General features: G+C 53.0%; 1 protein-coding gene across 3 annotated transcripts in view; it reads left to right on the top strand.

The window, feature by feature from the left end:
* OTUD5 (OTU deubiquitinase 5) overlaps positions 1–15,625 on the top strand; it is a 38,247-nt gene extending 22,622 nt beyond the window's left edge. For 2 of the 3 annotated variants that reach the window (XM_069747935.1, XM_069747934.1), the window contains exons 3-9: positions 11,739–11,803; positions 12,484–12,640; positions 13,072–13,220; positions 13,556–13,741; positions 14,095–14,296; positions 14,775–14,888; positions 14,962–15,625. In XM_069747935.1, the coding sequence (XP_069604036.1) occupies positions 11,739–11,803; positions 12,484–12,640; positions 13,072–13,220; positions 13,556–13,741; positions 14,095–14,296; positions 14,775–14,888; positions 14,962–15,083 (995 nt within the window). In that variant the 3' untranslated portion in view covers positions 15,084–15,625. The remainder of the gene's footprint in view (positions 1–11,738; positions 11,804–12,483; positions 12,641–13,071; positions 13,221–13,555; positions 13,742–14,094; positions 14,297–14,774; positions 14,889–14,961) is intronic. The other variant, XM_069747936.1, reaches the window with a different exon arrangement.
* Positions 15,626–17,800: the final 2,175 nt, after the last annotated feature.

Raw genomic sequence — 17,800 nt, 5'->3', positions numbered from 1 at the left:
CAGGGAAGAGAGTGCGGTGTGGTTCCCGTGGTCAGGGAAGAGAGTGCGGTGTGGTTCCCGTGGTCAGGGAAGAGAGTGCGGTGTGGTTCCCGTGGTCAGGGAAGAGAGTGCGGTGTGGTTCCCGTGGTCAGGGAAGAGAGTGCGGTGTGGTTCCCGTGGTCAGGGAAGAGAGTGCGGTGTGGTTCCCGTGGTCAGGGAAGAGAGTGCGGTGTGGTTCCCGTGGTCAGGGAAGAGAGTGCGGTGTGGTTCCCGTGGTCAGGGAAGAGAGTGCGGTGTGGTTCCCGTGGTCAGGGAAGAGAGTGCGGTGTGGTTCCCGTGGTCAGGGAAGAGAGTGCGGTGTGGTTCCCGTGGTCAGGGAAGAGAGTGCGGTGTGGTTCCCGTGGTCAGGGAAGAGAGTGCGGTGTGGTTCCCGTGGTCAGGGAAGAGAGTGCGGTGTGGTTCCCGTGGTCAGGGAAGAGAGTGCGGTGTGGTTCCCGTGGTCAGGGAAGAGAGTGCGGTGTGGTTCCCGTGGTCAGGGAAGAGAGTGCGGTGTGGTTCCCGTGGTCAGGGAAGAGAGTGCGGTGTGGTTCCCGTGGTCAGGGAAGAGAGTGCGGTGTGGTTCCCGTGGTCAGGGAAGAGAGTGCGGTGTGGTTCCCGTGGTCAGGGAAGAGAGTGCGGTGTGGTTCCCGTGGTCAGGGAAGAGAGTGCGGTGTGGTTCCCGTGGTCAGGGAAGAGAGTGCGGTGTGGTTCCCGTGGTCAGGGAAGAGAGTGCGGTGTGGTTCCCGTGGTCAGGGAAGAGAGTGCGGTGTGGTTCCCGTGGTCAGGGAAGAGAGTGCGGTGTGGTTCCCGTGGTCAGGGAAGAGAGTGCGGTGTGGTTCCCGTGGTCAGGGAAGAGAGTGCGGTGTGGTTCCCGTGGTCAGGGAAGAGAGTGCGGTGTGGTTCCCGTGGTCAGGGAAGAGAGTGCGGTGTGGTTCCCGTGGTCAGGGAAGAGAGTGCGGTGTGGTTCCCGTGGTCAGGGAAGAGAGTGCGGTGTGGTTCCCGTGGTCAGGGAAGAGAGTGCGGTGTGGTTCCCGTGGTCAGGGAAGAGAGTGCGGTGTGGTTCCCGTGGTCAGGGAAGAGAGTGCGGTGTGGTTCCCGTGGTCAGGGAAGAGAGTGCGGTGTGGTTCCCGTGGTCAGGGAAGAGAGTGCGGTGTGGTTCCCGTGGTCAGGGATGAGAGCGCGGTGTGGCCCCCCAGGGTCAGGGAGGAGAACGCGGTGTGGTTCCCGTGGTCAGGGAAGAGAGTGCGGTGTGGTTCCCGTGGTCAGGGAAGAGAGTGCGGTGTGGTTCCCGTGGTCAGGGAAGAGAGCGCGGTGTGGTTCCCGTGGTCAGGGATGAGAGCGCGGTGTGGCCCCCCAGGGTCAGGGAGGAGAATGCGGTGTGGTTCCCGTGGTCAGGGAGGAGAGTGCGGTGTGGCCCCCGGGGTCTGGGAGGAGAGCGCGGTGTGGTTCCCGTGGTCAGGGAGGAGAGTTCGGTGTGGCCCCCGGGGTCCGGGAGGAGAGTTCGGTGTGGCCCCCGGGGTCAGGGAGGAGAGCGCGGTGTGGTTCCCGGGGTCAGGGAGGAGACCGCGGTGTGGTTCCCGGGGTCAGGGAGGAGAGTGCGGTGTGGTTCCCGTGGTCAGGGAGGAGAGCGCGGTGTGGCCCCCTGATCAGTGCCTCCAGAATAGCAGAGCTGCTGGGGTCTCAGTAGGAGGAGCGTGATCCGTAATATGGAAATGTAAGCCCGGCCGTGCGCACAGAAGGGAAGGCTTGTTCTGGAGCCTTTACCCCAGGTGTTTGGATGCTGGCGCTGTAGTTTGCATATAAAGGCACAGATGATTGGCCTCGGGGAGACCAAAACATCCAACACCGCGGAGACACCATCACGTGTTTCTCAACGCAGTGATTCCAGAACACTGCCCCCATCCCTTATGGGAAATATGCAGATGCATGTAAAGAAGCTGCGGAGACACCATCACGTGTTTCTCGACGCAAGCAGTGAATAGCCAGGCCTTTCCCCGGGAAGGAACAACCACGGGAAGGGCAGCATCCTATGAAGGAAAGCCACCTATGCCAAGCATGGTATCCATCCACAGACAGCTGTTTCGGGGTTTTTTGCCCCTCATCAGTGTGGAGTAGGAATCTGGCTATTAGGAGCAGTGCCTAGTAAAAAGGCTATAAAGGCACAGATGATTGGCCTCGGGGAGACCAAAACATCCAACACCGCGGAGACACCATCACGTGTTTCTCAACGCAGTGATTCCAGAACACTGCCCCCATCCCTTAGGGGAAATATGCAGATGCATGTAAAGAAGCTGCGGAGACACCATCACGTGTTTCTCAACGCAAGCAGTGAATAGCCAGGCCTTTCCCCGGGAAGGAACAACCACGGGAAGGGCAGCATCCTATGAAGGAAAGCCACCTATGCCAAGCATGGTATCCATCCCCGAAACAGCTGTCTGTGGATGGATACCATGCTTGGCATAGGTGGCTTTCCTTCATAGGATGCTGCCCTTCCCGTGGTTGTTCCTTCCCGGGGAAAGGCCTGGCTATTCACTGCTTGCGTCGAGAAACACGTGATGGTGTCTCCGCAGCTTCTTTACAGGCGCTGTAGTTTGCGGCTTCTCTGGCCTTCAGTACATTTCTCACAAAATCTGTCAGAAAGTTGCAGAACTTTTCATGGACTCCCCTAAGAGTTGTTTGTGACCGATTTTCCCGGGTGACTTTCACCCCTGCCGTCACCTCCTGTTCCTGGAGGAGGGGAGTTTTCCCCCCATGTAATAGTTTCCACCACTGTGACTATTTATCTCCATAATTACCAGATAAGATACAGGAAGTCAATGTGACGTGGTGGTTTCGCTACACCCGACTGCCTTCAAAATCAGAGGCGTGGGTGTAGGGTCAAACATTGTGACTGTGGGATTCGTCCTGGTGTGTGACCGCGCTCCTATGTCCAGCGATGGTGGATGGCAGCAGTGGGGTTAGGAAGACGCAGGTTATTAACAGAGGATTTAGTTATGTCCCAGCCGCAGGGGGGGGGGGGGAGAGATATTACTGACGGGACCTTGGGGGGGGAGATATTACAGACGGGACTGCAGAGGGGAGAGGAGGATATTACTGTATTACTGACGGGACCGCAGAGAGGAGGATATTACTGAAGGGACCGCAGGGGAAGGAGGAGAGATATTACTGACGGGACTGCAGAGGGGGGAGGAGGATATTACTGACGAGACTGTGGGGGGGGGGAGATATTACTGATGGGACTGCAGAGGGGAGAGGAGGATATTACAGACGAGACTGCAGGGGGGGAGGAGAGATATTACTGACGGTACCACAGGGGAGAGGAGGGTTATTACTGACGGGACCACGGGGGGGGGGGGGGAGAGATATTGCAGACCGGACTGAGGGGGGGAGAGAGAGATTACAGAAGGGACTGCGGGGGGAGGAGAGATATTACTGACGGGACTGCGGGGGGAGGAGAGATATTACAGACCGGACTGAGGGGGGGAGAGAGAGATTACAGAAGGGACTGCGGGGGGAGGAGAGATATTACTGACGGGACTGCGGGGGGAGGAGAGAGATTACTGATGGGACTGCGGGGGGGGGGGGAGGAGGGATATTACTGACGGGACCGCAGAGGGGAGAGGAGGGATATTACTGACCGGACCACTGGTGGGAGAGAGGGATATTACTGATGGGACCGCAGGGGGAGAGGAGGGATATTACTGACGGGACCGCAGGGGGGAGAGGAGGGATATTACTGATGGGACCGCAGGGGGGAGAGGAGGGATATTACTGACGGGAACGCAGGGGGGAGAGGAGGGATATTACTGACGGGACCGCAGGAGGAGAGGAGGGATATTAATGATGGGACCGCAGGGGGAGAGGAGGGATATTACTGATGGGACCGCAGGGGGAGAGGAAGGATATTACTGATGGGACCGCAGGGGGAGAGAAGGGATATTACTGATGGGACCGCTGGGGGAGAGGAGGGATATTACTGATGGGACCGCAGAGGGGAGATGAGGGATATTACTGACGGGACCGCAGGGGGGAGAGGAGGGATATTACTGATGGGACCGCAGGGGGAGATGAGGGATATTACTGACGGGACCGCAGGGGGAGAGGCGGCATATTACTGACGGGACCGCAGGAGGAGAGGAGGGATATTACTGATGGGACCGCAGGGGGAGAGGAGGGATATTACTGATGGGACCGCAGGGGGAGAGGAAGGATATTACTGATGGGACCGCAGGGGGAGAGAAGGGATATTACTGATGGGACCGCTGGGGGAGAGGAGGGATATTACTGATGGGACCGCAGAGGGGAGATGAGGGATATTACTGACGGGACCGCAGGGGGGAGAGGAGGGATATTACTGATGGGACCGCAGGGGGAGATGAGGGATATTACTGACGGGACCGCAGGGGGGAGAGGAGGGATATTACGGTCGGGACCACAGGGGAGAGGAGGGATATTACTGATGGGACCGCCGGGGGGAGAGGAGGGATATTACTGATGGGACATTGCTGATGGTACCGCGGGGGAGGAGGGATATCGCTGCCGGTCTTTCTAGGACGTGGGGCTATTGGTCTCGGCTGTCGGGCTGACACAGGCCGCTTTCACCCTCTTGCTTCAGCCCTTGATAAATCTTATTCCAGACTGCCCAGAGCTCTGTGCATCGGCTGCCACATGTCAGACCTCGGTGGGCCGCATAGACAGAGAGTCTTAGATCTCTACTGTTGGCTCTTCCTGTGCTGGCGGCTCCTCACTGACCTGGAGAGAACTTCATGACTTGGCACTTTATAAGTCCTTGTTTGTGCCAGCCTGGCTGCCAGGATTTACTGCAGTCCAGGTGGCCGAGGAGGGTATAGGAAGTGGGCAAAGTGAGTTATCAGAAGTGTTTTGTACTTAGAGGTGGACTAATGGGGGAAGCACAAGAGAAGTCCTGTGACTGCTAGATGCACACAGTTGGGGCAGGAGAATAGTGGAGATGATTCTTGCATCTCGCGCCTGCTTGTGTCTTATCTGAGACCCAGAACCAGTAACGTTTCCCCTCATCGGTGCAGTTTACCGTGCGGTTTCAGTTTCAATGAAAACATTTTCTGTGAATCCCCTGGTTTTTTGTGACCTTTCTTTTGAAGGTAGAATTCTAAAAAGCTGCTGATGTGGAACCAGATCGAGCCTCTCTAAAGGGTTTTCTTCTCCCGCATTGGTGATCAGGCTGTCCCTTCCCCGCTCTCCTCCAGGCCCTGTCTGTGAATGACTCCCCATAGTAACACATATTGGTCATGCTCTCCAAGAACTCTGATCCCAGCTATTTAGCCAAACAGATGCTGCGATCAAGTGACCGTGGCATCTACGCTGTTAGAAGTAGAAGAATCCCTTTATCACCCTGGTAGCGCCCCCTGCAGTGGGATTCTGGGGTGCTGATGGCTTCTAGGTCAGCGGAGACCCTAATAAAGGCCCCTTGTCTGCTATCTTATTGGTCCCATTTAGACCTGGAGTCGCATGGAATCCTCAGTATCTTACTGACAGATGTATCACTCTGCCATAGACATTTCATTGGATGGTATGAGGGCTGCAGAGGATACCCCGTATACCCCGGGATGGAGGACCCCAGTGACGAGGTCTTGTGTTCTTCTATATGTTCAAGGTTTATCTTGTTGAAAGAAATGTCACATCATAGTGGTTAGCATTGCAGCCTTGCAGCGCTGGGGTCCTGGATTTAAATCCCACCAAGGACAACATTTGCCAAGAGTTTGTATGTTCTCCCAGTTTCTGCGTGGGTTTCCTCCGGGTTCTCCGGTTTCCTCCCACATTCCAAAGACATACCGATAGGGAATCTACTGTAGATTGTGAGCCCCAATGGGGACAGTGATGATAATGTACAGTCATGGCCAAAAGTATTCACACCCCTGCAGTTCTGTCAGATAATACTCATTTTCTTCCTGAAAATGATTGCAAACACAAATTCTTTGGTATTATCTTCATTTAATTTGTCTTAAATGAAAAAACACAAGAGATTGAAGCAAAAAGCAAAACATTGATCATTTCACACAAAACTCCAAAAATGGGCCAGACAAAAGTATTGGCACCTTCAGCCTAATACTTGGTTGCACAACCTTTAGCCAAAATAACTGCGACCAACCGCTTCCGGTAACCATCAATGAGTTTCTTACAATGTTCTGCTGGAATTTTAGACCATTCTTCTTTGGCAAACTGCTCCAGGTCCCTGATATTTGAAGGGTGCCTTCTCCAAACTGCCATTTCTAGATCTCTCCACAGGTGTTCTATGGGATTCAGGTCTGGACTCATTGCTGGCCACCATAGAAGTCTCCAGTGCTTTCTCTCAAACCATTTTCTAGTGCTTTTTGAAGTGTGTTTTGGGTCATTGTCCTTCTGGAAGACCCATGACCTCTGAGGGAGAGCCAGCTTTCTCACACTGGGCCTTACATTATGCTGCAAAATTTGTTGGTTGTCTTCAGACTTCATAATGCCATGCACACGGTCAAGCAGTTCAGTGCCAGAGGCAGCAAAGCAACCCCAAAACATCAGGGAACCTCCGCCATGTTTGACTGTAGGGACCGTGTTCTTTTCTTTGAATGCCTCTTTTTTTCTCCTGTAAACTCTGTTGATGCCTTTGCCCAAAAGGGCAAAGGCATCAACATCTGGTCTCATCTGACCAGAGAACATTCTTGCAAAATGTTTTAGGCCTTTTCAGGTAAGTTTTGGCAAACTCCAGCCTGGCTTTTTTATGTCTCGGGGTAAGAAGTGGGGTCTTCCTGGGTCTCCTACCATACAGTCCCTTTTCATTCAGATGCCGACGGATAGTACGGGTTGACACTGTTGTACCCTCGGACTGCAGGGCAGCTTGAACTTGTTTGGATGTTAGTCGGAGTTCTTTATCCAACATCTGCACAATCTTGCGTTGAAATCTCTTGTCAATTTTTCTTTTCCGTCCACATCTAGGAAGGTTAGCCACAGTGCCATAGGCTTTAAACTTCTTGATGACACTGCGCACGGTAGACACAGGAACATTCAGGTCTTTGGAGATGGACTTGTAGCCTTGAGATTGCTCATGCTTCCTCACAATTTGGTTTCTCAAGTCCTCAGACAGTTCTTTGGTCTTCTTTCTTTTCTCCATGCTCAATGTGGTACACACAAGGACACAGGACAGAGGTTGAGTCAACTTTAATCCATGTCAACTGGCTGCAAGTGTGATTTAGTTATTGCCAACACCTGTTAGGTGCCACAGGTAAGTTACAGGTGCTGTTAATTACACAAATTAGAGAAGCATCACATGAGTTTTCGAACAGTGCCAATACTTTTGTCCACCCCCTTTTTTATGTTTGGTGTGGAATTATATCCAATTTGGCTTTAGGACAATTCTTTCTGTGTTTTTTCATTTAAGACAAATTAAATGAAGATAATAATACCAAAGAATTTGTGTTTGCAATCATTTTCAGGAAGAAACTGAGTATTACCTGACAGAATTGCAGGGGTGTCAATACTGTTGGCCATGACTGTATGTAAAGTGCTGTGGAATTAATGGCACTGTATAAGTGAGTAACATAAATAAAATCATAAACCTGACTGATGTTCCAGGTTCCCGCTCAGTAGAGCATGTGGCGGGGAAGCAGGGGGTACGTCATGCAAATCTGAGGAGTGGGAGGCTCTGCGCTGAATCCCTCTCACATTTGCATGCAGGGTATATTCTGTGTCTGGACGCATTGCCTCAAGTAAAGTGTAAAGAGGGCATAACAGACTGCCCTTTTCTGAGTGTAGCCCCCAAAAAGTGCGGGTTTGCCAGGGGAAGCCCTGTCCATGCGGTATTTTCCTTCCGGTAGCAATTGAGGCCATGTCCACTCTTCTCATAAAAGTACTTGTAGAGTCCCCCAAAACTGGGGCTGCTGCCACAACTCCGAAACAAGGTATTGAGCAAAGGACTCCCCGTTATGACTTCCATATTGCCTTTCATTAGAAGCCCCACTAGAGCCTGTCTGGTGCCTTTAGTTAGAAGCCCCACTTGAGCCTGTCTGGAGCCTTTAGTTGGTAGCCCCACTAGAGCCTGTCGGGGCTTTAGTTGGAAGCCCCACTAGAGCCTGTCTGGGACCTTTCAGTAGAAGCAGCTCTAAAGCATGTACTCGAGCTTGTCAGTAGAAGCTTAGCTGGAGCCTCTCCAGGGTCTTTCAGTAGAAGCTTCCCTAGAGCTTTTCAGTAGAAGCTTCTCTGGAGCTTGTCCGGGGCCTTTCAGTAGAAACTTCTCTAGATCATGTACGTGGGCCTTTCAGTAGAAGCTTCCCTGGAGCCTTTCGGTAGAAGCTTCCCTGGAGCCTTTCGGTAGAAGCTTCCCTGGAGCCTTTCAGTAGAATCTTCTCTGGAGCCTGTCCGAGGCCTTTCCGTAGAAGCTTCTCTGGAGCCTTTCAATAGAAGCTTCTCTGGTGCCTGTCCATGGCCTTTCAGTAGAAGCTTCTCTGGAGCCTGTCCGGAGCCTTTCAGTAGAAGCTTCTCTGGAGCCTTTCAGTAGAAGCTTCTCTGGTGCCTGTCCATGGCCTTTCAGTAGAAGCTGCTCTAGAGCCTGTACTCAGGCTTTTCAGTAGAAGCTGCTCTAGAGCCTGTACTCAGGCCTTTCAGTAGAAGCTTCTCTGGAGCCTTTCAGTAGAAGGTTCTCTGGTGCCTGTCCATGGCCTTTCAGTAGAAGCTGCTCTAGAGCCTGTACTCAGGCCTTTCAGTAGAAACTTCTCTGGAGCCTGTCTGGGGCCTTTTCGGTAGCAGCTTCTCTGGAACCTGTCCGGGGCATTTCGGTAGAAGCTCCTCTGGAGCCTGTAGTTTCGGCCTTTCAATAGATGCTGCTCTGGAGCCTTTCAATAGAAGCTGCTCTAGAGCCTGTACTCGGGCCATTCGGTAGAAGCTGCTCTACAGCGTGTACTTGGGCCTTTCGGTACCAGCTTCTCTGGAACCTGTCCGGGGCCTTTTGTTAGAAGCTTTTCTGGAGCCTGTCCATGATCTTTCAGTAGAAGCCGCTCTAGAGCCTGTACTTGGGCATTTCGTTAGAAGCTTCTCTGGAGCCTGTCCATGGCCTTTCAGTAGAAGCTTCTCTGGAGCCTGTCCATGGCCTTTCATTAGAAGCTTCTCTGGAGCCTGTCCATGGCCTTTCAGTAGAAGCTTCTCTGGAGCCTGTCCATGGCCTTTCAGTAGAAGCTTCTCTGGAGCCTGTTCATGGCCTTTCAGTAGAAGCTTCTCTGGAGCCTGTCCATGGCCTTTCAGTAGAAGCTTCTCTGGAGCCTGTCCATGGCCTTTCTTTAGAAGCTTCTCTGGAGCCTGTACTCAGGCCTTTCAGTAGAAGCTTCTCTGGAACCTGTCCGGGGCCTTCATTTAGAAGCTTCTCTGGAGCCTGTCCATGGCCTTTCGTTAGAAGCTTCTCTGGAGCCTGTCCATGGCCTTTCAGTAGAAGCTTCTCTGGAGCCTGTCCATGGCCTTTCAGTAGAAGCTTCTCTGGAGCCTGTACTCAGGCCTTTCAGTAGAAGCTTCTCTGGAACCTGTCCGGGGCCTTCATTTAGAAGCTTCTCTGGAGCCTGTCCATGGCCTTTCGTTAGAAGCTTCTCTGGAGCCTGTCCATGGCCTTTCAGTAGAAGCTTCTCTGGAGCCTGTCCATGGCCTTTCAGTAGAAGCTTCTCTGGAGCCTGTCCATGGCCTTTCTTTAGAAGCTTCTCTGGAGCCTGTACTAAGGCCTTTCAGTAGAAGCTTCTCTGGAACCTGTCCGGGGCCTTCATTTAGAAGCTTCTCTGAAGCCTGTCCATGGCCTTTCGTTAGAAGCTTCTCTGGAGCCTGTCCATGGCCTTTCAGTAGAAGCTTCTCTGGAGCCTGTCCATGGCCTTTCAGTAGAAGCTTCTCTGGAGCCTGTCCATGGCCTTTCTTTAGAAGCTTCTCTGGAGCCTGTACTCAGGCCTTTCAGTAGAAGCTTCTCTGGAACCTGTCCGGGGCCTTCATTTAGAAGCTTCTCTGGAGCCTGTCCATGGCCTTTCGTTAGAAGCTTCTCTGGAGCCTGTCCATGGCCTTTCAGTAGAAGCTTCTCTGGAGCCTGTCCATGGCCTTTCAGTAGAAGCTTCTCTGGAGCCTGTCCATGGCCTTTCAGTAGAAGCTTCTCTGGAGCCTGTTCATGGCCTTTCAGTAGAAGCTTCTCTGGAGCCTGTCCATGGCCTTTCAGTAGAAGCTTCTCTGGAGCCTGTCCATGGCCTTTCTTTAGAAGCTTCTCTGGAGCCTGTACTCAGGCCTTTCAGTAGAAGCTTCTCTGGAACCTGTCCGGGGCCTTCATTTAGAAGCTTCTCTGGAGCCTGTCTATGGCCTTTCGTTAGAAGCTTCTCTGGAGCCTGTCCATGGCCTTTCTTTAGAAGCTTCTCTGGAGCCCGTCCATGGCCTTTCAGTAGAAGCTTCTCTGGAAACTGTCCGGGGCCTTCAGTTAGAAGCTTCTCTGGAGCCTGTCCATGGCCTTTCAGTAGAAGCTTCTCTGGAACCTGTCCGGGGCCTTCAGTTAGAAGCTTCTCTGGAACCTGTTCGGGGCCTTCAGTTAGAAGCTTCTCTGGAGCCTGTCTATGGCCTTTCAGTAGAAGCTTCTTTGGAGCATGTACTTTGGGCACAATAGAAGCTGCTCTAGAGCATGTACGCGGGTCTTTCAGTAGCTTCTCTGGAGCCTGTCCCGGGCCTTTCACACAAGTGATGTCACATCCGCAATTCACTGATTTTTCATTGCAATATTTTGCAGCAAGTTGTGCTGTGACTAGCTGAGAGGAAGGAGGGGAGCTATGGTATCTAGCCAGGGGCAGAGGGATCACGTTAACCCTTCATTTTTATAAAGACATCTGCAGTTCATGTAGCTGAGGGTTCAGGAGCTTTGTTTCTGGCTCCTTGTAGTGACCTGTTTCTGCTGCACATGTTTTTGCGCTCACTTTGACCTGCAGGATCGATTGTGGCAGTTCTGCGACCAACTAGGCTGCAGGGATGGAAAGGGAACTTTGGGACAGCAATTGTATCACAAGTTTTATTTTCGTTCCTTCTTTTTTTCTATCCTTGACGCATTAAAGGAGTTCTTTCGACCCCCCCCCCCCCCATGCTTTATTCCAGATGGGGCCCATCGGGGTCTGTGTTTACAGCTGGGTCCATTGACCCACTTTGTGCCCTGCACAGCGCTGTGCCCCCGCTGCGGTTCCTGCATGCTGCACGTTTCTGCTCTGGGTTCTGTTTGCAGCGTTTGTAAACATGACTTCTGTGGTTTCCTGTGATAAATTCACTCTGCGCGGGGAGACAATGATTGGTCCAGGGCAACCACCTCGCTAACCCCCCCAAACTTCTAAGAAAGCCTGTCATGTGACGAGCGGGAAGGCCTGCCATGTATAGCCCTCATTAGCATATCACCCATTGTTTACATGCAGTGTGGTTTTACTTGTCGGCTTATCGGCAGCTCTGCGGTTTGTTTGATGTATTTCTTTTTATATTTTTTGTTTTCTTCACCGCTTTATTTATAAAGTTACTGGAGGCTTTTTTCTTTTTTTTTTTTTTTTTTGCTGCTAGTCCCATGCAACCTAATGTATGGCTTCTTAAAGGGCCATCGAACGGCTTCTTAAAAGGCCTAAACCTTAAGATCACTATATGCAGTGCAGGGCCGAAGTCCCCAACATCTAACACATGTTATGTTACATGCCGGTTGTGCTGCTATATGACATTTATCCCCTTTTTCTTTACAGCTGACCAGGTATATGGTGACCAGGACATGCACGAGGTGGTCCGGAAACATTGCATGGATTACCTAGTAAGAATGACTCTGGGGGGGTTCGGGAGCCCTCGGGAAATGCTGGAGCATCTCTGGGGCCCTCGAAAAAGCTGGCGCATCCCTGGGGCCCGTAGGAAATACTGGAGCCTCCCCGGGGCCCGCGGGAAATGCTGGCGCATCCCCGGGGCCCGCGGGAAATGCTGGCGCATCCCTGGGGCCCGCGGGAAATGCTGGCGCATCCCTGGGGCCCGCGGGAAATGCTGGCGCATCCCTGGGGCCCGCGGAAAATGCTGGCGCATCCCTGGGGCCCGCGGGAAATGTGCTGGCGCATCCCTGGGGCCCGCGGGAAATGTGCTGGCGCATCCCTGGGGCCCGCGGCAAATGTGCTGGCGCATCCCTGGGGCCCGCGGCAAATGTGCTGGCGCATCCCTGGGGCCCGCGGAACATGCTGGGGCATCCCTGGGTCCCGCGGGAAATGCTGTAGCCTCCCCGGGACCCGCGGAAAATGCTGGGGCATCCCTGGGTCCCGCGGGAAATGCTGTAGCCTCCCCGGGAACCGCGGGAAATGCTGGAGCCTCCCCGGGGCCCGTGGGAAATGCTGGAGCCTCCCCGGGGTCCGCGGGAAATGCTGGAGCCTCCCCGGGGCCTGCGGGAAATGCTGGATTATCTTCTTTTAATTTACACTTTTATGTTTTTTTTTTTTTCCCTGTGTGAAACAGATGAAGAACGCCGACTACTTTTCCAACTACGTGACAGAAGACTTTACCACTTACATCAACCGCAAACGGAAAAACAACTGCCATGGCAACCACATAGAGATGCAAGCCATGGCGGAGATGTACAACCGGCCCGTAGAAGTGTATCAGTACGGAACAGGTGGGCAGTCCTGACACATCTCCTGGTTGTCTAGGGGTCGCTGCTCGCTGCCTTTGCACTTTACGTCGGAGGTTGTGTCAGAAGGGATTTCTGACGTATATGTCACCGTACGGATATTCTGTGGCCTACGTCGCTCGTAGGCTTCCTGCATACTTTTTGTGAAAGGACACCAATATATGTTCTGTGTAAATTCATACAGAAAAAATATATACCACCCCATCGGGTAAATGGGGACCTACTTACGACGGATGTGGTTTGCACCCCCTCTCCCAGCGTGCTTCACATGCCATGTTGGGAGTTGTAGTTGTACAAGATCTGCCGGTTGCACATCATCACTGCAGGCTGACTGGCGCTTGTCGTCACCAGCTATGGGGGCAACGCAGCATTTTCCTTTTCTTTTAACATTCATCTCCATGATTTCTGTGTTCCAGAACCGATCAATACATTCCATGGGATCCAACAAAATGAAGATGAGCCAATCAGAGTGAGCTACCACCGAAACATCCACTACAACTCCGTGGTCAACCCCAACAAGGCCACAATAGGAGTGGGCCTGGGACTGCCATCTTTTAAACCTGGGGTGAGTCACAAACCGTGAGCATGCTGCGAAGACCCCACATGGCGGTCCAAGGATCTGGTGTGTCCAATATCTGCGAGTTCTTGTAAAGGATACCAGAGCAAGCCCTCCTGTATGTGGGAGAGACGGCCAAGATGGCTGCTGGTTGAACTATGGTTCAGCCGACTGCTATCTAAAGTGTCTGGGGGCTTTGGAGATATATTACTTATCTTATTGTCATGTTGGAAAGGACCCGTTATGACCTCTGACTCGTTAAGTCCTAACTAGGTGACCTCTGTAGATGCCAGCTCTAGGAGTGTGTATATGTATTCAAGAGTCCGTCTGGATCTTGTGTTCAGTACGCAGAGCAGACCCTAATGAAGAGCGCCATCCGGACCTCGGAGGAATCCTGGATCGAGCAACAGATGTTAGAAGACAAAAAGCGGGCCACAGACTGGGAGGCCACGAACGAGGCGATCGAGGAGCAGGTGGCACGGGAATCCTACCTGCAATGGCTTCGGGACCAAGAGAAACAAGCCAGACAGGTGACTGTGCGCTGCTGCTGCTGCTCCGCAGCTTTTCCACGCTTTTCCGTGGTACACCCAGTTAAGGTGTGATACCAGGCACCGCTATAACTGTACCTGTATAGAATACACAATGAATGGGCGAGTACCACGGCCCCTCCTAGTGCCAGGAGTCGGACCCCCATCAGTGTATAAGTGTCGGATAACCTTACTGACATTTGCCGTAATCTTCTCTTTGCTTCCTCTTCTGATTCTTGTCATTTGTCTCTTCCTGTTTCCTCCTTCTTTATATCGGTTGCTTTTCTTTTTGATTACGGCTCCAATCCAAGGTGTTTTACTTAAAAAAAAATAATCGCCTCTCCTACTCTTTGCAGCCACGGAAGGCCAGCGCAACCTGCAGTTCTGCCACCGCCGCCTCCTCCAGCGGACCTGAAGAATGGAGCAGTCGTTCCCCGAGACAGCGCAGCACCGCAGGATCCCCCGAGCACCCAGACGTTCACGGAGAGCAAACAGCAAAGCCGTCTTCCCCAGGGACCACTCTTGTTTTAGCTAAGCCCCCTTCTCCCTGTGCACCAGGTAACGTCCAACCCTGTATCAAAGATATATAAATATATCCCTAATATTGGTCCATCAAAGGGGGTTCATGTGAGCCAAGGCCGAGATGCACACTGAAGCATGGTGGCTTTACAGTGGTGATCTCCAAACTTGTGGCTGTCACCAGGCTACATTTGCAGAATGCGTTGAGGTGCAGTTTTGCTAGATGCGGAGAAGGCTGCTTCTCTACACCCCAAGTGTCCTCCATGCCCTGGTCCGTAGGTTGGGCGCTGAAGGTTGGTGGACGGTTAGAGTACATAAGACACATGGGTGCAGAAGTGCTGTCACCATCTTGCACCCTAGTGATGTCATGCCTATATGCGCAGCCCCAAAACGTGCAAACTGAATGGAGAGAGAGCTGACCGAGGTGGCGGCTGGCAGCTTTCCCGGTGACAGGGGTTCTATACACTTGGGTTCGGTTGTCAGACACAAGCTCTCACAATGTCTGTTCTCCGCCTAGGCCCAAGCAACCAGCCATGTTCTGGTGCCGACCGTGCCACCTCACCCCTTGTGTCTTTGTACCCAGCCCTGGAGTGTAGAGCACTCATGCAACACATGTCTCCCACAGCGTTTGGTGAGTGTGCCGGCCTCATCGAGTGTCTCCAGGGTTTCGGGTGCCGTATCTTAACCTCCTTCTCCTCCTCCAGGTTTGAACGACTGGGACGACGACGATATCCTAGCCTCCGTTTTAGCAGTGTCACAGCAGGAATATCTAGACACCGTGAAGAAGAGCGCCCTTCGTAGGGATCCCTCCCCAGACCACAGCTGATATCCAGCCTGGGCTCATCCAACTCTCCCGTCTCCATCCTGTTTCTGCTTGCCTTTCCTTTCACTCCCGAGACCCTTCTTTCTCCAACAAGTTTTTATCATGCTCACGTTGTGATCTCCACATGAATGATGCTCTTTTCTGTAAGCGTACCTTTCCTACTAGCCTACGGAGGACGTGTATAGCTGCATGTTACAGCGAATATTGACAGCCCCGTGCCCCCACTAAACCCCTGGACCTTCCAGGACTTTTTTGTTTTGCTCTGAAGGCCTGCAGCGGGAGGATGGAGTTGCTGCCTGCCTGGTTCCTGCAGGAGGCGCCCTGACTTGTGTTGACACCGTTTTAGATAGGATGGATGGGTGTGCAGAGAAGAGAAGGACTCAGCCGGTGGAGCTCTCCACTTTTGTATCTTCCTGATATTTTTTTTTTTTTCGGTTTGTATCTTATCAAGCGGACGTTCAATCACCTAGGAATAACTTTTTTTTCTTATTAAGAAATTTAAAAAAAGAAAAAAAAAATTGAAAAAAAAATCTTATACAGAACAATTTAAGTGTCATGTTGTTAATTTCTCTGTGTAGTGATAAATTATCCAGAAACTGTATATAGATACAAGACCCCTCCGTCTCCTGTATGGGAGGGGGGGGGGACTGTGCCGTCTCCTGTATTGGGGGGGGGGGGGGGGGGGGGGGGGACGACTGTGCCGTCTCCTGTATGGGGGGGGGGACGACTGTGCCGTCTCCTGTATGGGGGGTGGGGGGGTTTTCTGTGCCGTCTCCTGTATGGAGGGGGGGTTTTCTGTGCCGTCTCCTGTATGGAGGGGGGGTTTTCTGTGCCGTCTCCTGTATGGAGGGGGGGGGGGCCTGGCCTTCTCCTGTATGGGGGGGGGGGGGGGGGGGGAGGATACCGTGCCGTCTCCTGTATGGGGGGGGGACCGTGCCGTCTCCTGTATGGGGGGGGGGGGAATCGTGCCGTCTCCTGTATGGGGGTGGGGGGGAATCGTGCCGTCTCCTCTATGAGGGAGGGACCATCCTGCAGCCTCCTGTATGGGGGGGGGGGGGGAAACACTGCCGGCTGCTGTATGGGGGTGAGGAGGAGCCCCTGCTGTCTCCTGTATGGGGGGGGGGACCGTGCCGTCTCCTGTATGGGGGGGGGGGGGGGGGTAAATCGTGCCGTCTCCTGTATGGGGGGGGGGGGGGGGTAAATCGTGCCGTCTCCTGTATGGGGGGTGGGACCATGCCGTCTCCTCTATGAGGGAGGGACCACCCTGCAGCCTCCTGTATGGGGGGGGGGGAAACACTGCCGTCTGCTGTATGGGGGGGGGGACCGTGCCGTCTCCTGTATGGGGGGGGGGGGGGTAAATCGTGCCGTCTCCTGTATGGGGGGGGGGGGGGGGGGGGTAAATCGTGCCGTCTCCTGTATGGGGGGTGGGACCATGCCGTCTCCTCTATGAGGGAGGGACCACCCTGCAGCCTCCTGTATGGGGGGGGGGGGAAACACTGCCGTCTGCTGTATGGGGTGAGGAGGAGCCCCTGCTGTCTCCTGTATGGGGTGGGGGGGACCGTGCCGTCTCCTGTATGGGGGGGGGGGGGGGGGGGGACCGTGCCGTCTCCTCTATGAGGGAGGGACCACCCTGCAGTCTCCTGTATGGGGGGGGAAACCCCTGCCATCTCCTGTATGGGACGAGGAGGAGCCCCTGCTGTCTCCTGTATGGGGTGGACCCCATCGTCTCCTATATAGGGCTGCTGTCACCTAGCCAGTCTTCCATGGCTGGCAGAGGCTGCCCCCCTCATATAGGTGTATGTAAGGTACCTGCCTGTCTGATCTTAAAGAGATTGGAGGAGACGCTAAACCCTGTGCTCATTGTTGGGGATCTCAGCCCTTGGATACCCACTAGTCAAGCATCCTTGGGACAGCATATAACACCTTTTGAAGGAGGAGGTCTGGTGAGATAAAGGGGTTATGTGACACCATCCATAGGAAAGGAGCAGCAATGGTGTTACAATCCCACAACGGCCGTGATGTCATTGGCACTGGTCACTTCCTCTGGATGGCGCTGGATGATCCCTTTAAGGAACCTTTTTAATTTGTTCTCTGACCCTCTCTCATGGGAAATTTAAAGGGGTTTTCCCCTCTTATTTAAAAGTCAAGTGGTAAGCTCTGCCGGCGGAAGTGATGATATTCATGCGGCATCGCTTCCACTGGGGCAGCAGATCCGGATTCTGGCATTAGTCACGGATTCTGTTTTTCCTTTTAAACATGGCTTCCCTTTCTTGGCTTCTAAAGAAGCACAGAAAATCCCTGTAAATAAATGCTCCATACAAATCTGATTAATACTGACCTGCTTTCTGCTCGGACGGACAGGAAAGCGATTTACATAATGCCAAAAAAGAGCGCACCTGTGTCCTGCACCCGCCTGCCAGGCCAACGATATATCCTTTTTGCCCAGAGTGTTTCTTTACATATTTTAGGAAGTCCAATATTTCCCGTGACTTAACTGAAGACCATCTTTTCTGACAGCTCTGCGTTGTTAGAAATTACAACTATTGACAGCTAGGTGTTGGTATTCCTCTTTTCAGTAGGGGGTTGCTTGTCAGACCTCAGCAGCAGTGATTACATTTTGTCCATGGTGACCTATTGACAAGGGAAATGGCAAAAAAAGACAGTTTAGAAGCATATACCCAGCATTGTGTTGCCCTCTGTTATTCCTCCTGGAAATGTTA

Source organism: Ranitomeya imitator, chromosome 2, assembly GCF_032444005.1.
Source record: "Ranitomeya imitator isolate aRanImi1 chromosome 2, aRanImi1.pri, whole genome shotgun sequence".
Classification (NCBI taxonomy): Eukaryota; Metazoa; Chordata; class Amphibia; order Anura; family Dendrobatidae; genus Ranitomeya; species Ranitomeya imitator.
Note: the sequence above shows the minus strand (reverse complement) of the source record. Positions and strands in the feature narration are given on the sequence as shown.